Source organism: Carassius carassius, chromosome 46, assembly GCF_963082965.1.
Source record: "Carassius carassius chromosome 46, fCarCar2.1, whole genome shotgun sequence".
Classification (NCBI taxonomy): Eukaryota; Metazoa; Chordata; class Actinopteri; order Cypriniformes; family Cyprinidae; genus Carassius; species Carassius carassius.
Genome location: NC_081800.1, coordinates 8,325,438 through 8,342,395, shown reverse-complemented (window position 1 = coordinate 8,342,395; position 16,958 = coordinate 8,325,438). Strand labels below are relative to the sequence as shown.

The 16,958-nt window shown below is 38.5% G+C and overlaps 2 protein-coding genes and 1 pseudogene across 3 annotated transcripts; 2 read left to right on the top strand and 1 right to left on the bottom strand.

The window, feature by feature from the left end:
• Positions 1–837: 837 nt before the first annotated feature.
• Positions 838–6,623, bottom strand: LOC132129508 (sorting nexin-21-like). 2 transcript variants are annotated; one of them, XM_059541138.1, is made up of 4 exons: positions 6,476–6,623; positions 5,403–5,688; positions 4,238–4,395; positions 838–1,869 (listed from the first exon to the last, which is right to left on the bottom strand). In XM_059541138.1, exons 2-4 carry the CDS (start codon positions 5,668–5,670, stop codon positions 1,105–1,107), a joined length of 1,191 nt encoding a protein of 396 aa, XP_059397121.1. In that variant the 5' UTR covers positions 5,671–5,688; positions 6,476–6,623; the 3' UTR covers positions 838–1,104. The 2 variants fall into 2 exon arrangements, with proteins under 2 accessions (XP_059397121.1, XP_059397123.1); XM_059541140.1 differs by lacking the exon at positions 6,476–6,623 and adding an exon at positions 6,419–6,437.
• Positions 6,624–7,107: 484 nt separating this feature from the next.
• LOC132128992 (HAUS augmin-like complex subunit 8) lies at positions 7,108–12,455 on the top strand (annotated as a pseudogene).
• A 690-nt stretch (positions 12,456–13,145) lies between these two features.
• Positions 13,146–16,450, top strand: sac3d1 (SAC3 domain containing 1). The gene is made up of 4 exons (XM_059540969.1): positions 13,146–13,270; positions 13,953–14,325; positions 14,404–14,680; positions 15,823–16,450. The coding sequence occupies exons 1-4, from the start codon at positions 13,167–13,169 to the stop codon at positions 16,284–16,286; spliced, it is 1,218 nt and encodes a 405-aa protein (XP_059396952.1). The 5' UTR covers positions 13,146–13,166; the 3' UTR covers positions 16,287–16,450.
• The last annotated feature ends 508 nt before the right edge of the window (positions 16,451–16,958 follow it).

The following is a 16,958-nucleotide window of genomic DNA, read 5'->3' as shown; positions in this document are numbered from 1 at the left end:
TTTAAAAATTCAAATTGCATTCTTCACTGAAATAGCAAATCAGTCCAAGACAGCTGAGTGTAAACAGCACAGTTAAGAGTTTAGACCGCCTCACTTAATTCTTCCTAATGTCCACTAGAGGGGCTGAAATGAAGGTGGAGAGGTTTCTGTAGCTCAAGGTTACTAAATCTAAAACTGGGCTGCAACTCAGGACAGCTGACAATAAGGAATGAAGTGGTTCAAATAGTTCTGTTCCACACCAAAACCCAGTTCACTATTTTATAGAATATAAAAATAAAGTTCAATCTTTAAACATTAATTAATTCAAAAGAGCTATCATGAACTTATAATAAATCATAATTCTTTACAGCATTTACTAATCTAGGTGAATGTTATTTTCATATATTACACTATTATTGCTGGCTGAAAGTATTAATTCGTAATGCATTAAAGGAATAGTTCACCCAAATATCAAAACTGAATTACTGTTGGGCCATTCAAGATGAGAGAAATGTTAACATTATTTAGCAGTGAATGGGTCCTTCACTATGAGAGTCCAAATCCACATGACTCCAATTAACGTCTTATAATGCAAAAAGCTGCATGTTTGTAACATTAAAATGCCTTAATGATGATGAATTTGTTTCTTGCAAACACTTCACAAGACTAATCGATGGACTGGAGTGGTGTGGATTATTGTGATGTTTGTGTGAGCTGTTTGGACTCTCGTTCTGACGGCACCCATTCACTGCAGAGCATCCACTGGTGAACAAGTGATGCGATGCTCCATTTCTCCAAATCTGTTCTGATGAAGAAACAAACTCATCTACATCTTTGATGGCCTGAGAGCGAGTAGAGTATTTTTGAGTATTTATTCCTTTAAGGAATGTTAACAAATTGAATTATATAGTAAAGTGTTACCAAATAAAAAAATAAGGCTATAATAAACGCTATTGAAATGTGCCCATGAAATGTACCTATGCATGTTTCAAAGTGATAGGTGTGTTGTGCATTATAATAGTTTGTATTAATTCCACAGGTTTCCTTAGTAATATCATACACATTTCAGAAACATCCCTTAAAACTGCTAATACTCATATTTTAAAAAAAATTACTCCTGAATGCTTACGGGACATCTTCACTTTTGCTCTTAGCCCTGACCAGCCCCTCGCTGTCCTCGATGCTCTCTTTGATTAGACACTCCTTCAGGTTAAGCTGATTGCCGACATCAATCCCCTGCTCCTGGATCTCCCGCAGAAGAGCCTCCCAGCGCCTCTTGTCCTTCGAGATCTTCCAGGACAGCCTGACGTTGGATTGGAGGAGCGGGATGAGCAGAGGGTGCAACTGGTGCTGCTGCAAAGCCTCCTGGGAAGGCGCTAGGTCCTGCAGGGCTCGGTCGCAGTGTTCCTGAGCCTCACTGAGTTGGTCTAGTTCTTGAAAGCAGGTGACCAAGGCAGAGAGCGTGAAGAACCAATGAACCCGCTGGAGCTGGTTGAGCTGCAGGAGCTGATGGCATCCTAACTTCTCCTGGAGTCGCAGAGCATTGAGGAGAGAGCCCAGGGCGTCCTGGTACCGGCCCACTCGCATCAGCATCTGGCCCGCACGCAGATCACCCAGGTAGAAGAACTCAAGGAACGTAGGTGTGCACCGTAGCTCAGGAAGGGAGCGGAGGTGGGTCAGGTACTGCTCGAATGCCCGGCTGCGCTTAGCAATGGTCTCGGCGGCGAAGTTTTTGCGCAGCTTCTTGCGAGGGAAGAACACACCATCCATTTCATCTCTGTGACGGCGACGCAATCGCCTGTGCAGCCGTTCAAAGTCAGTGTAGCGCCGCGTGATGACAGCGGGAGTTCTGTCAAACGTCCCAGAATGGATGACGTGAATCGTGTAGAGCTGATGAGAAAGAGCACAAGAGTGAAATCAGAAAAACAAAACCTGCAACTGTTGGATGGGTGCTTGACATGCCGCTTACATTTATATTTGAATTTTTTGTCCAAATGTAATAGTTTATTCAAAAATACATCAAGTTCACACATGCAATTACCTAAATATACATTTTTTTTTTTTACGATGAGCAGGTTTTTAATTTGCTGAATTTAAATGTGTTTTTATATTTTTCGGGGGCATGAAGCCTAGATTGTCAGGGTGATACAACTGTCCTGATATCGTAATAATAATAAAAAAAATGCCTCACATTCACATTTGACGTTTGTTTACCTGAGTGTAAGCCTGATGTGAGACGTACTATCACTCACTCTTGTACTTCCAGTATTGAAACGTAACAAAGTAAAAATACTTCAATACAGTACTCAAGTATTTTTTTGGTAATATCTGTGGTACTTTACTAGAGTTTTTTATATTTCAGCCAACTTTTACTCTACTACATTTCCTAATTAAACTGTATACTTTTACTCAGATATATTTCCCCTAAGTATATTCGTTACTTACTACAAAATAGTCAGAAGAACACAGACTGCAGGAAAGCAGGTTTGAATCAGTGGTCTGGCGTTTGCAAGTTAGACTCCTAAAACACCTTTGCTCAGGTGAAAACAAGCAGCGGATGATTTAACTTTTCCACTCAAGTCGAGGCTGATATACAGCATCCTCTGCAATGATATGGTAAGTTTTGTTGTAATGATGTGCAATCCGACATTATCGAGTAGTCTATATCACAAATCATACACAGAGTGCATGTACATTCATTTATTAGTCTATTAAAACAATATTAATATTACAGGCATATAGATTGTAGACAAAAATGCTTCTGTATGCTTTTTATATTCATAATTTAATGTAGGCCTAGTTAACTTAAGCTATATCACACAAAGTGTACCGTTTTTCTGCAGATGCATGAACACATTAAATAACACATTTATACAAGTTCATTAAAGCAAGTGACTTCTATTATAGACATAATATTGCTTGTTTTGCTAAATTTTGCCAACGAAAATAGTTCCAAACAAAGATCACAGGACTGTTTTGCATCTCTGAGCAATGGACGGTGTTTATTTACTGAATGAATCAGCTTTTTGAACGAATCGGTTGAATAAATGATTCAGTGATTCACTACGTTTAAATGCAGCCAATAACCCGTTCAAAACCGGGATATTAGCAATAACCCGGACGCGCACGGCCATGTAAACACCGGCAAAAACCCGGATATGCTCATATCCCGGTTTTTAAAAACCGTGATATTATACCTGGGGTACCCCTTTTCTAACCCGAATATTTGGTCTTGTAAACGCGTTTCGGCATATCCCCATCAAAATGTGTGTTCTGCGCATGTTCTATTCGCAAGGAATCTTGGTCTTTTGAGTAGAGACGGCGCATAAAAATACCCAGCGTGCAGTATAGAGGCACAGTAGTGTCAAGTGCTGCTGGTGGATCAGTACCAGCGCCAAAGCGCAAACAAAGACTATCGCTATCTGCCCCAAACTATTCATTATCCGCCTGCTGCTGCTGTTGTTGTTGTTGTTGTCTTTGGATACAGGAACAAGAATCGGAAATGACGCATATTGCGTCTTGTTGTCCGTATGTCCAGACGCTAACCGTGCGTCGCCGTTTACATCGGGATTGCCGACTGATTACACATTCCATGCATACAGGAGTAACTCTCTCTGCTCACGCATGTAAACGGGTTATCCCGAATGTTTCAGAAACCCGAATAGTGACCTTAACCCGACCATAACCCGAATTTTAACAGCATGTAAACGTAGTCAATGACTCAATCATTAACATTCACTTGCTGTCACCTACAGGCAGTTTTAATTTCACATTTCGACTATTTTTTATGTTTATTTGCTTCTTTTCCATTTTGCATTTACTTGTACTTTTACTTTCAATACTTAAGTACGTTTAAGATTAAAAAATTTTTTTTTTTTTTACTTAAGTAGGGCGGCGATTTAGGACGGGGTGCCGGTGACAATCAGGGAGGAGGCAGCTGACTCGTCACAATATATATATATATATATATATAGGTTTTTTTGTTTTTATTAGCCCACCAAATCAAAGATATGTAGGTTGACCACTAAGTCTTTATGGAGACTTTGAAGAGTTATGGAGAGCTTTAGAGTATTTATACAAAGAGTACATTTAATTTTCTTACATGCGTTTTAAACTTAGATTTTTACAAGACTTTTCCTATTCTTTATTGTGAACACTTGAATTTGTCCTTTTCACAAATATGAAATGCTTCTTTGACTGTTGGTATAAAAACTGAAACTTGACCGAAATGGTTCACAGTTGGGGTTAGTGTACTTACCACATACTTGGAATTAGTTTCATGCACAACACTGGCATCAGTCACCTCAAAAATGAGTTTTTCAGGAATGCAACGAGTTCTTGAGCTCTTCCAGTTTTCTTGTAGTTGTCTGGTGATCATGTTTGAGGTTTTTGGGGAAGGCCCTGTTGGGCTGGTCTCTATAAACCAAAGACAAAATTTACTGCAACTCTGAAGAATCAAGAGAACGAAAAAGAAGTGAAATCTGCCTAAAAATACATTGTTGTAAATTCACAAGAACCATATCAAATATGTTCGGAGTGTGCTTAAAGGAAGAGCTTGTTCCAAACCACATGCTGCTTTTAAAAGAAGTCTTTTCCCATATTAACTCTTTTCCAAACAAATGGCAGTTCACAATAACCAAAAACCACTGCTTTTCAGTCTGTTTGGCCACACATCAATATGAATACACAGAATGGAGAATGTGATTCAAGAACTATAAGGGCTGAGATTATGTCCCAAATCTAAATCTATTCCCTATTTTATGACTTCAGAACATTTGCTATGTGCCATGTTAAGTCAAACAGACTAAGGTGTTTTTTTTTGTTTGTTTGTTTTTTGGAGCTTGACAGCTCTGATCAATAATTGGATACTGTAAAGCTGAAAGTTTGGAGTCAGTAAGACTGTATAAACATTGGTTTAGTGCTTCACAGCTGCATAAAAGATGCATGTAACATGTTATTGGAGAATGATTTCTAAAGGATCGTGTGACACTGAAGCCTAATGATGTAATGATGCTGAAGTAATGATGCTGAAAATTCAGCTTTGATTCACAGGAGGAATAAACTACTTTTGAAAATATATTAACGCACACAAAAATGCTATTTTAAATTGTACCAATATTGCACAATATTTATGTTTTTACTGTATTTTAATCAAATAAATGCAGTCTTGGTAAGCATAGAAATCTTCTTTAAAAAACATTACAAAATCTTAACTAAACCCTAAACGTTTGAACAATAATATAACTTTTGGAGCAACACATGGGTGAGTAAATGAATTTTCATTTTTGGGTGAACTATCCCTGTAACAGCTTCTGAACGTGAATCCTGGTCTTCAGTTTACCTATACGAATTCATTTCTTCTACTCATCTATATAGAATATAGTCTTCCAGCTTCATAAAACACGCATGTTATTGATGACTACCTGTGCTGCTGCATCCATTATCTATGGACTCCCCAAAGAAGTCAGAGTCGCTGTCTGGCCCCGACAAGTCTCCTGCATCCTCAGAGTCCAGGACCCCTTCACCCTCGAAGCACAGGGTTCCTCCAAGTCGTGCTGACACACAGTCTGTATCGTCCTCCAGCTCAGAGCTCTCTGGGAAGTCATCTGCTCCATGTCTGTCCGTCTCCTGAGGAAGCTCCCCTTCTTTGAAGAGCGTACGGCGAAGTCTGTCGAACAGTTTAGAGGCCATCCCAGCTCTCCTCCAACCCTGAAGAGCACAAGCAACACATGATCCCACAACCACCCTGAGAAACATTCCTGAATGCATCAATATGCGTTCAAATCATGATATATCACTTATGGCAGATCCGGAAAAACTACTGACTAGCAAATGTGTCTTCCTGAGCTTACAGAGTGAGTCAGAAATGGAAACACTGAAGCTTCAGACCTCTCGTGAACTTTCACTGAGCTGTGAAACTGATCCGACACAGACATATTTATTATTTATCGATGGGGTTTGGTGAAAAAGCCCCGCTAGGGTTTCTGCTTCTTCCATGGAAGAAGTCTGAGTAAGAGCAGATGCCATTACAAATATTTATCACTAAAGGCGTTTAGTGAGCACGTAATAAAAAGTTTCATTGACATTTAACATACAGCAGATTTCAAGCCCAAATTTTAAGTTCTCCTAATAATCCCCATAACCAATCTATGCTGACCATCTTTCATTATTTCCACATGTAGAAAATTTTGAAAACATCCCTGAGAGAGAGTGGGAGCGTCTGGGAGTTTTAGCTTTGCTAGGTGCTTGCTAATAATGATAACGTCGAGCTGAAGCAGCAGGTCTTTCAAAGATTACGATGAGAAGAAATTAGACCTTAATTAAACAAATCCATCACTTAAATCCATCAGATCTCTGATAAGAAGCGCTAAAAAGACGCAGACGCAGAGTTAGAGCTTAACTCGGCCAACTTTTCTGGCTAACTATGGCTAATCCTTACATTTAAACTCCAAAGGGATGAAGAAACATGAACCCCGAGGAGATCTGATGCACTTACCGAGTTACAGACCTCTAAACCAGATTTGATCAGCTCTTCATGCTGCTGGAGTCTTCCTCATGAGCGAATGAAGACACATCGCGCTGTAAACACGCAAGGAGTTAATCCTGATTCCTGACCATCAGTGGGCGGACGCTCCTGACAACTGATCGAAAGGACAAACATTTCAAATAATATATTTAGTTTATCACAGAAATCGTTTAAAACGAAACTGTTCCAGTAATTTCTTTTTCTTTTAAATAATTTATCTGTCATACATATGACGTAACATTTCACTAAGAAAATGTGCATATATTATTCTGTGACCTATATATTCAATCTACATTGCAGGTCAAAACTACGTATTTTTAAATTAAAATGTCTATAAAACAGGAAGTAAATTACTCCTAAGTGATTAATTACAATGAAAAAATAAAAAATACGTCATTTTGCAATGTAGAGGAAAATTGTGAAACTGTTCGCAGGTTGGATTACTTTATTTCGTTCAGTTAGACTCCAGTCCGACAGGTGGCGCAGAACGCTGCTCGCGTTAGCGCGTCGAGCACAGAGGAAGAACACCAACAGAACCATAGAAAAGAACGCGGTTAAAAATAAAGAAGCATTACAGTCCTCCTCATATTCTGTGCAATGTAATGGCATTCAAAAAGCCGTTAAACACACGGAAAGTAGAGAAAACACCTTCGAGTGACTCAAAAAAAGTAAGATTTCACATCTTAAATTTAAGTTTAATTCTTAATTTAATTAAGTTGATTGTTTACAAACACTCATATAAAAAGTGAAAGTGAAGTGACATTCAGCCAAGTCCCATACTCAGAATTTGTGCTCTGCATTTAACCCATCCGAAATGCACACACACCCGGAGCAGTGGGCAGACATTTATGCTGCGGCGCCCGGGGAGCAGTTGGGGGTTCAATGCCTTGCTCAAGGGCACCTAAGTCGTGGTATTGAAGGTGGAGAGAGAACTGTACATGCACTCCCCCCACCCACAATTCCTGCCGGCCCGGGACTCGAACTCACAACCTTTCGATTGGGAGTCCAACTCTCTAACCATTAGGCCACGACTTCCCCTTACGTGTATATAACGTGTTTGTTCTAATATTCGTGTAATATTCTATAAAGTATTTATTACCTCTTGTGAAAGCACTTGTGCTAATGCTGGTCTAAAGCTGAATAATTAAATTAATATATATATATATATATATATATGTTTGAATAAATGTTTAAATATTTCCTCACCGTAACACATAGTTCGGAATTGACATCTGAGTAAACCAACACGACTTGCTTTAAAAATTAAACACCGTGGAAAGTAAAGTAATTTATGCATTTGACATTGACATTATTAAGCCTGAATAATTGTTTGGACTACTAACAGCTAAATGTAATGAAAAATCTGCATCTGTTACTTAAAGGGATAGTTCACCCAAAAATCTAAATTGTGTCATTAATAACTCACCCTCATGTTGTTCCAAACCCGTAAGACCTCCGTTTATCTTTGAAACACAGTTTAAGATATTTTAGATTTAGTCCAAGAGCTCTCAGTCCGTCCATTGAAGCTGTGCATACGGTATACTGTCCATGTCCAGAAAGGTAAGAAAAACATCATCAAAGTAGTCATGTGACATCCATGTGACATCAGAGGGTCAGTTAGAATTTTTTTGAAGCATCGAAAATACATTTTGGTCAAAAAATAGCAAAAACGACGACTTTATTCAGCATTGTCTTCTCTTCTGTGTCTGTTGTGAGAGAGAGTTCAAAACAAAGCAGTTTGTGATATCAGGTTCGCGGACGAATTATTCGATGTAACCTGATCTTTTTGAACCAGTTCACTAAATCGAACTGAATCGTTTTAAACAGTTCGCGTCTCCAATAAGTATTAATCCACAAATGACTTAAGCTGTTAACTTTTTTAATGTGGCTGACACTCCCTCTGAGTTCAAACAAACCAATATCCCGGAGTAATTCATTTACTCAAACAGTACACTGACTGAACTGCTGTGAAGAGAGAGATGAAGATGAACACCGAGCCAAGCCGGATAATGAAAGTGAAGTGAAAGTGAAGTGACATTCAGCCAAGTATGGTGACCCATACTCAGAATTTGTGCTCTGCATTTAACCCATCCGAAATGCACACACACAGAGCAGTGAACACACACACACACTGTGAGCACACACCCGGAGCAGTGGGCAGCCATTTATGCTGCGGCGCCCAGGGAGCAGTTGGGGGTTCGATGCTTTGCTCAAGGGCACCTAAGTCGTGGTATTGAGGGTGGAGAGAGAACTGTACATGCACTCCCCCCACCCACAATTCCTGCCGGCCCGGGACTAGAAACTCACAACCTTTCGATTGGGAGTCCGACTCTCTAACCATTAGGCCACGATTTCCCCCCACGACTTCGATCTGTCCGAGAGAACCGAACTTCCCATCACTACTGGTAATCCGAAAACCGATGCAACCGGTTCTTGACTCGAGAACGAGTCTATTGTTCGTTATCTGGCTCGGCTCGGGCTTCTATACTCTTTGCCCTCACCACGCCTTGCAGTCGCTGCTTAGAAGTGCAACATTGTAAAGGGTCCGTCTGAAACAGTGTCTCGCGGCCGCGGCGAAGCATAACGTTCGTTCCGAACGCTGAGTAATTAATTACAACGGTATGGCGGTATATTCAAAATTAACATCGTAACGAAAATATACACCGGTTTTCGGTATGAACCGGTTTACCGCCCAGCACTATTCTAACTGACCCTCTGATGTCACATGGACTACTTTGATGATGTTTTTCTTACCTTTCTGGACATGGACAGTATACCGTACACACAGCTTCAATTGAGGGACTGAGAGCTCTCGGACTAAATCTAAAATATCTTAAACTGTGTCCCGAAGATAAATGGAGGTCTCACGGATTTGGAACGACATGAGGGTGAAACATTAATGACATAATTTAGATATTTGGGTGAACTATCCCTTTAAGTTAAAGTGGTTCAAAGTTCAAATTGAACTAACTTGGACATCACAAAACACTATCTAGTTGTCATTTAATTCATTCTTTCCTCTATTAATTTACTTTTAGTCAGTTCCATGTATGCGGATATTGATTCTTTTTTTATTATCATTTTATAGTTTATCCACTGAAAATGAAGCCAGCAGTGGAAATAACAGCGGTGCAAGGAGGAAATCCAAAGGTGAGAGCATGACTTGCATCCTCCTGTCATTCAGTGTCAAAACACATTGATGTTTTACTAACAGTTTTGTCTGATCTTACCGTTTTTACCGTTGATGTTTTTATGGTGTGTTCTGTTCAGCAGTCGATGCTGATGCCACCCAGACCGTCCTCTCCCAGAGGTAACAACCCGCCGAGACCGAGGGAGAGCGTACCGTCGAGACGTACAATGAGCTCTCTGACACACAATGACTCTGCCTGTGAGTGTTTGTCTAGACTAGAGATCTGTCAAATGAAATATCCTTGGATCTAGGTTGCAGAATGAGTATTATTGTATTGGATAAGTTAATATTCCTTAAATGAAGTGCTATGTAGCCTGTAATGTTTTCCCACAGTGGTCAGCAGCATTCTGGAGTCCTCGAATGTGGGAGGAAATGTCTTTCAGTCGACTGTTTTGGATGGTCACTGCATACGTCCAGATTTTGATGTCTCCATCATTAAAGGTGTGGTACTTGTAGTCTGGAGTAATATGATTTTTTTCACCAGACCTGTTTGCTTAATATGTTGATTATATTTTCCATATAAAGTTGTGCAGCTAAGCACAGCAGACCCCAACAATGAAGAAAGGGACATGGCGATGGAGACATTTTTGCTGGCCTTCCTTACTGCTAAGGTGTGAAGTTAAGTTCATTTCATGTACTTAAAGTGCCTCACAACTTTACCTGTGATTTGTTTTTAAAATAGAAACATTTTCTCTTTAAATTTAATCAGAGATGGTCACTAGAATGTTCTTCACATAAATATACCATTTAATTTGCATTCATTTTATTAAAATGATGACATTTTACTCAGCACTCTGACAATAACTTATCCTTAAACCTCAATGTTGGATTTATCAAAGTTATGTGTATTAAAAAGATTATAAATTCAATTACTATTATTAATCTATTACTTATTCTATTTATTTATGATAATAATATAATAATAAAAAAAAACTTACCGTATTTTTCGGACTATAAGTCGCACCTGAGTATAAGTCGCATCAGTCCAAAAATACGTCATGATGAGGGAAAAAACATCAATAAGTCGCACCGGACTATAAGTCGCATTTATTTAAGACCAAGAAAAAGCATTACCGTCTACAGCCGCGAGAAGGCGCTCTATGTCTTCAGTGTAGACTACAGGAGCACTGAGCAGCATAGAGCGCCCTCTCGCGGCTGGAGACGGTAATGTTTTCTATTGGTTCAGGTCTCTTAGTTCATTTCTCTTGGTTCATGTCAAATTAATTTTGATAAATAAGTCGCACCTGACTATAAGTCCCAGGACCAGCCAAACTATGAAAAAAGAGCGACTTATAGTCCGGAAAATACGGTAAATTTATTTTTTTTAACTACTACTAGCTTAGGTAGCATAAAATATAATAAAAGGATTTATTTTTATTTTTAAAATGAAAGCCCTAAAAAAATTATTACCTGAAATAAAATAAACATTAACTGAATTAAATATAATATAAATTATAAAAAAATATTTGAGCTTGTAACATTTCTCATTTTAATTAACTTGTTACACTAAAATAACTAAAATGATATTAAAGCTATATAGACATATTTAAAAAAAACTACTGAAAATTACTAAAACATAAACTAAAATTAAAATAAAAACAAAAATCAAAATAGTAATCATTCAAAACTATAATAGTAGCCTATAAAACTGTAATTTCCATATTTAACCTGTACTGAAATAAAGAGGGCTAGCAACACCAGAAAATAAATAGCTACTTCATTTAATGCATGTGTGCAAAATAATAACAAATATGAAACATTAATCCAAATCATTTTTAGGCATAAATATTTTACTTGTACTTTTTTGTCATAATATTATATGTGGTGTTTGAAATGTGTATTTAAAGTGCATGTTTGGTCATGTTTTTATGTTTCTAGATTGAGCATAATACCGAAAAATGAGAGAGGAGGCTGAGAGGAATATTCTGGCTGTGATGGTGAAAGAGCAGCAGTTGTCCGCTCAAGTTAATGGCAAGAAACGACAGTATCTGCTGCTGGAAAAGCAGAAACAGCTCAACAGTTTACTGGACTTACAGGTCATCTTCACACAGTAACACTGTTGCTTCAATCTCCACGATGACACATCTCACATTCGAGTCCCTCTTTTATGCAGATTGAGGCTTTCACTCCTGTTCCTGCTGCAGCAAACACATTTGCAGAGGACTACAAATCATTCGCCACAGCCATTGATGCCACGAGACACAAGCTTCCTGTGAAGAATGCGCACATTGGAGAGGACGCTGGCCAGTTTTTAGGTCTGATTTGCTTAACCTGTAGAAAAAAAAAACTTTATTATTGTGTCTGCAATTAAAATGAGGATTTTAGATTTTCTAATGATTCCAACCTGATTTATTGAATAATGTTTCTCTTACACAGACAAAGCTGTTGAATGTCTTAATCAGAGTACACAAGTCCTGCACCACTATACTAAGGACATTCCCACTGACTCTGAGGCTTCAACGGACTGTCTTCGAGAGATGAAAAATACTGCTGATGAACTCAGTCAGCAGTTGACAAGGCACGTCAGTCTCCATATATGAAGGACTCGCACCTGCGCCATTCTTTATCTAATCTTTAACTGATTATGTCTTTGTTTGGTTTTAATTTCATTTTAGGACTGTTTGGGATCTTCTGGAGGTGTCTTCGTTAGTAAGCCGGGAGACAGTTGTGATCCAGCAATCACTGGAGGAAGACCGGATCGGACCAAGCACAGCCCAGACTCTCTTCTGTCCCTCCACGTCATCATTATACCTTGTGTGAATATCACATCTGTTTACAATTAAATTAATAAAGTATGTAAAAATAATGAATTGGAGGTGTTCATTTCATACATTGCTACAGAATGATTAAGGGAATTTGTCACGTGTTTAATCAGACTGGTGATGAAGTTTTTTTTATTTTATTTTATATTTTTTTTAAAGCATACGTGTATTATAACTTAATTACACTTTTTAGTTAAGAAATGTTAAGTAATACTTTTCTGTTCAAATTCTTTTTATGGTCTAAACTGTTTTAAAACTGAGATCAACAACCTAAACAGTAGGTTTATGTATGTACAGTGCAGTTCATGTATGTAGATAGAGAAATATGTGATGCCATACTTATATTTTATTAATAACGTCCTTTACACATTACATTAATAACTGAATTGACTTAGTAATTATATAGAAAATTACTCTGGTTGCTTTCAATGGTCAGATATGCAGTCCAATTTTCCTACAAAACAAACCATAATAAAATCTATTTGTAACTTCTGTAATATTGCATAATTTCATGCTCTTAAAAATAAATAAAACGAGTTTTTAACGCGAATCTGAAATACTTTAATTTTGTGCTTTTTTATTGTTTCAAGCATAGACTGTATAAAAACAGGTTTCAAGCGCTGATCTACATATAGTATACTCTATAGATCACTGTTTTCAAGCCATAGACTGTATAAAAACAATAAATATTACGTAGCACTTATCGGATATGACGTACAACTGTATGACAACTGGCGACCAATCAGAGCTGTCTTCACGGCAAGTGACGTCTGAGTCGCTCGCTCCAATGAACAAAACAGCCATGAGCAACGCGTGAGTCTCCCTTAAGCTTGTTTTTATTTCGATTAACACATATATATAGATACCGATCAAAAAGCTTAACTCTTGCCATTTGATACAAAAAGTCAGCGCACTCCGCAGACAGAAACAGATTGCGTTCGTTGTGACAAAGCGCATGTCACTACAGTATAAAGCAGCACATACACGTTACTGCATGCACAAGTCCGATTGATGATGAATAAAATGTGTTTAAGCAATGAAGTTTGGAAATAATTATTTTTCAGTCAGTGTCAGCAATGAGGAATAATGCAGTGAGCATCTTACAGACCTCTGCAACACTAAAAACTTAACTCTGTTTCACACACACATAAACAAACACCACCTGTCAAAAGGCTATATTACAATTGTAAATAGGCGTAGTACATTGTAAACTAATTTATTCCTGTGACGCATAACTGAATTTTCAGCAGTTAATACTTTAATAATTTGCTGCAGATTTGATCAATTACTATTGACGCCTATGGTTCTTTTTATTATCAGTGTTGAAAACTACTGTTATGCTACTTAATATTTTTGTGAAAACCAAGTTTTTTTTTAGGATTCTCTGTGAGAATCAGTGACTTATTTCAAAAACATAAAACATAAAAACTGAATTATTCCAAACTTTTGATCAGTTTAAGTTCTCAGTACGTTTTCTGTCTTGTTTGATGTCCAGGAGGCATCAGTCTAGGAGGGGCCGAGGACACAGGCAGAAGGAACCGAGTCGAGCGAACAGAGATCAGCTGGAGGAGCAGAAAGCTGAGGACTCGGTACCTCGTGGCATCTGTATGACTATGTGTCCTGTCTGTGAGTTACGCCAGCGGGAAGCACAGAATCGACTGCACAGGTTTGAGATGGTGACCGGCACAGAGCGGGATCGTTTGCCGTGTGCTGATGTCTCACGTGCCGTCAAAGAGTATTCAAGACCAGCAGCAGGGAAAGACTCCACAAGAGCCAGCGACCTTCGACCTCCATCTGTGCTTTTAAAAACTGTGTGTTATCTAGTCGATGAGATTGCAGCTTCCTCTACATTTCAGCCATGGACGGAGGTATGGAAATGGCATCTTGTTATTTCTTTATCTGTAATATGATGGCCCTTTCAATCCTGTCTTATTAATGATCCTCAGGTGTATAGTTTTGTGTTTGACCGTCTGCGTAGCGTCCGTCAGGACATGATTATCCAGCGTGTGTCGGGGCCGGACTGTGTGGCCGTGCTGGAGAAAAGCGTGCGTTTCCTTCTCTACTCCTCCTACAGACTCTGCGGGCAGCAGCTTCAGTATTTCGACCCGCGCATCAATGACACTCACCTGCAGGAATGCTTGAGCTGGTTGCTGGAGAGCTACAGAGATGGGAAGCACCAGCATCAGGAGGAGTATCAGGCACTAAGTCTTCTCTATAGCTTGGGTGAGTGAGCCACAGCTGCTAGAGCTCTCACTGTCAGGATATTGATCCACTGTAGTCATTCTTTACAGTTATTTCCCCCCTTGATTCATTTAACTTAGACTTTTTGCTCCATTTTTCAACATATGACTAAAATCTTATACAATAGCTAAGTCCAAATCTGCTATAATGGAACAACAGGTTTTATTTAAGTGATTTTACTATTATTTACAGGAGGATCTGAATTTTCCTGGATTCAAATAAAAGAATTTTGTTCTATGAGACAATAAAAGCAACCACTCCTTTCATGGAAACAACAAAAAATTTCACATTTTGTCTGTCTAAAAAACGTGCACAATACAGGGCCGTATTATTTGGAGGCCTGCAGAGGTCTACAAGCATTTCCTAAATATCATGAACATGCTGTTTGTCAGAGACTACCTAATGAATAACATACATGAGAATACATTTGTTCTTCACTCGCTGAAATTGACAGTGGATTTTTATCTTTATCTTATCTTTTCAGTTGTTTAAAAGATTAAGGCAGTTGTCAAAGTTTGCTAAAATGTTGTTTCATTTTCCAGTAAAAGCTAATACGTTTTTTTTACATGATTTGTTCAGTTTATTAGCAGATTTGATCCCTTATGAGAGTGTGTGTGTGGGGGGGGGTGGCATGTATACTTAGTCACAGTTGGGGAACAGGTCACAATTTACAGTATTTATTAGATACCATATACCGTAAACATTTTATAGAAACAAATGTGTGCCAGTGTCTTACTTGGCAAACATTCTGCTATCAGTATTTATCAAAGAAATTTTCCCAAAGTCAGATTCTGTTGTGAATTTTGACATAATGGGTGGGCTTAAGTGCAGGCTAACCATTTAATAAAAGCAATGAGCCCTGTTAAGCATTGTAACGATTGGCAGCATGGTTAACATTGAATTTAGAACAGCTTCTAGTTGTAACAGCTCCCTTTAGATGATGTAAAAACTGTAAACCATGACTTCTCTGGGCATATTGCTTAAATAACATTAAAATAATAGTGTTTTCAGTTTTTTTTTTCAGTTGTATTCATGCTTCCCCACACATTCCACAGTTTTCAGTGTAAAAAAAACAAATGAAGTACCAACAGAGATAAACCGATATATTTTCTTCATGCTTTCAGGTTCAGCTGAGGCCATTCAACATGTTCTTGAGCTGCCCGAGAGAATCCGCAGCTCTTCGGCTGTTCAGCTGGCTCTGGCCGTAAGCAGAGCACATATGGAGCGCAATCCAGTCCGGCTGCTCCGTCTAGCCCAGAGACTGGACTTCATCCAAGTCTGTGCCGTCCACAAACACCTGCTGCGCTGCAGGAGAGACCTGCTCCTGCTCTACAGCCACGGACACAGCAGCCGAAACTGCCGCTACCCGCTCCAGAGACTGGCACGCCTGCTCTTTCTGAAAGACACGCTGGCTGCAGAGCTGTGCCTGGTGCATGGAGTAAACGTCACCGGAGACTGGGTGAACTTCTCTAAGAGCTCCTTCACTGATGCTGCGTCTGGAGATCTGCAGTGCAGACGTATGCATGAGCCGCTGGGTGACGAGCAGTGGAACGGTCCTGCTGACAGCGTGATTAATGCGTGTGTCTGAAACCATTGACAAACTGTTGTACTGCTTGTTTCTCTACCTTTTATTTTTTGGGGTCATGTCATATTTGTATTTTTTTAATAATAAATATTGCAGAACAACTTCCCACTTCTGAATTCATCCAAAAACGTGTGAATTTTCAATAAAGCTTTCTTATTTTATAGGAACTCAGCAAACTCAGAGCTTTTCGGTTGCCTGAGTAACAGACCCCTAAACTACATATGATCAGCTCTTCCAAATCATTTCCATGTGCAAATAAAGAGATGGAGCAATGGAGTGTAATTAATTGAGGCAATTTTAAAATATTATTCATTATTCAATTTATATATAATTTTGTGCTTTTGTGTGTGTGTGTGTTTTGTGTTTAACTTTTAACTGTGATTGCATTAAAACTACATATTCTTTAATTATAAAAAGTCCTACAAGTCTCTGCTCATATAAAATTAATTAATACTGTTTATTTTTTAGTTTTAGTTTAAAAAGTGAAATTAAGCATTATACATCGACAAGAGTTTTGGTAGCCTAAATTTTGCTAAACAAAATGGGCAAATATTGTCTTATTTATTATCTATATCTTATGGTCCATCTATTAAACGAATTTGCACAGAAAACTACATTAATAACAAACCCCTGTGAGCAAAAGAGTGCCATTCTAATAAATAAATAAAGAAGCAA

Excerpts from the sequence above, each read along its gene's own strand:
- sac3d1 (XM_059540969.1), top strand. The coding sequence starts at position 13,167 with ATGACGTACAACTGTATGACAACTGGCGACCAATCAGAGCTGTCTTCA. Across the intron at positions 13,271-13,952 it reads AAAACAGCCATGAGCAACGC|GAGGCATCAGTCTAGGAGGG; the intron begins GTGAGTCTCCCT and ends TTTGATGTCCAG. Across the intron at positions 14,681-15,822 it reads AAGTCTTCTCTATAGCTTGG|GTTCAGCTGAGGCCATTCAA; the intron begins GTGAGTGAGCCA and ends TCATGCTTTCAG.
- LOC132129508 (XM_059541138.1), bottom strand. The coding sequence starts at position 5,670 with ATGGCCTCTAAACTGTTCGACAGACTTCGCCGTACGCTCTTCAAAGAA. Across the intron at positions 4,396-5,402 it reads TAATGGATGCAGCAGCACAG|AGACCAGCCCAACAGGGCCT; the intron begins GTAGTCATCAAT and ends TTTGGTTTATAG. Across the intron at positions 1,870-4,237 it reads AAACTAATTCCAAGTATGTG|CTCTACACGATTCACGTCAT; the intron begins GTAAGTACACTA and ends CTTTCTCATCAG.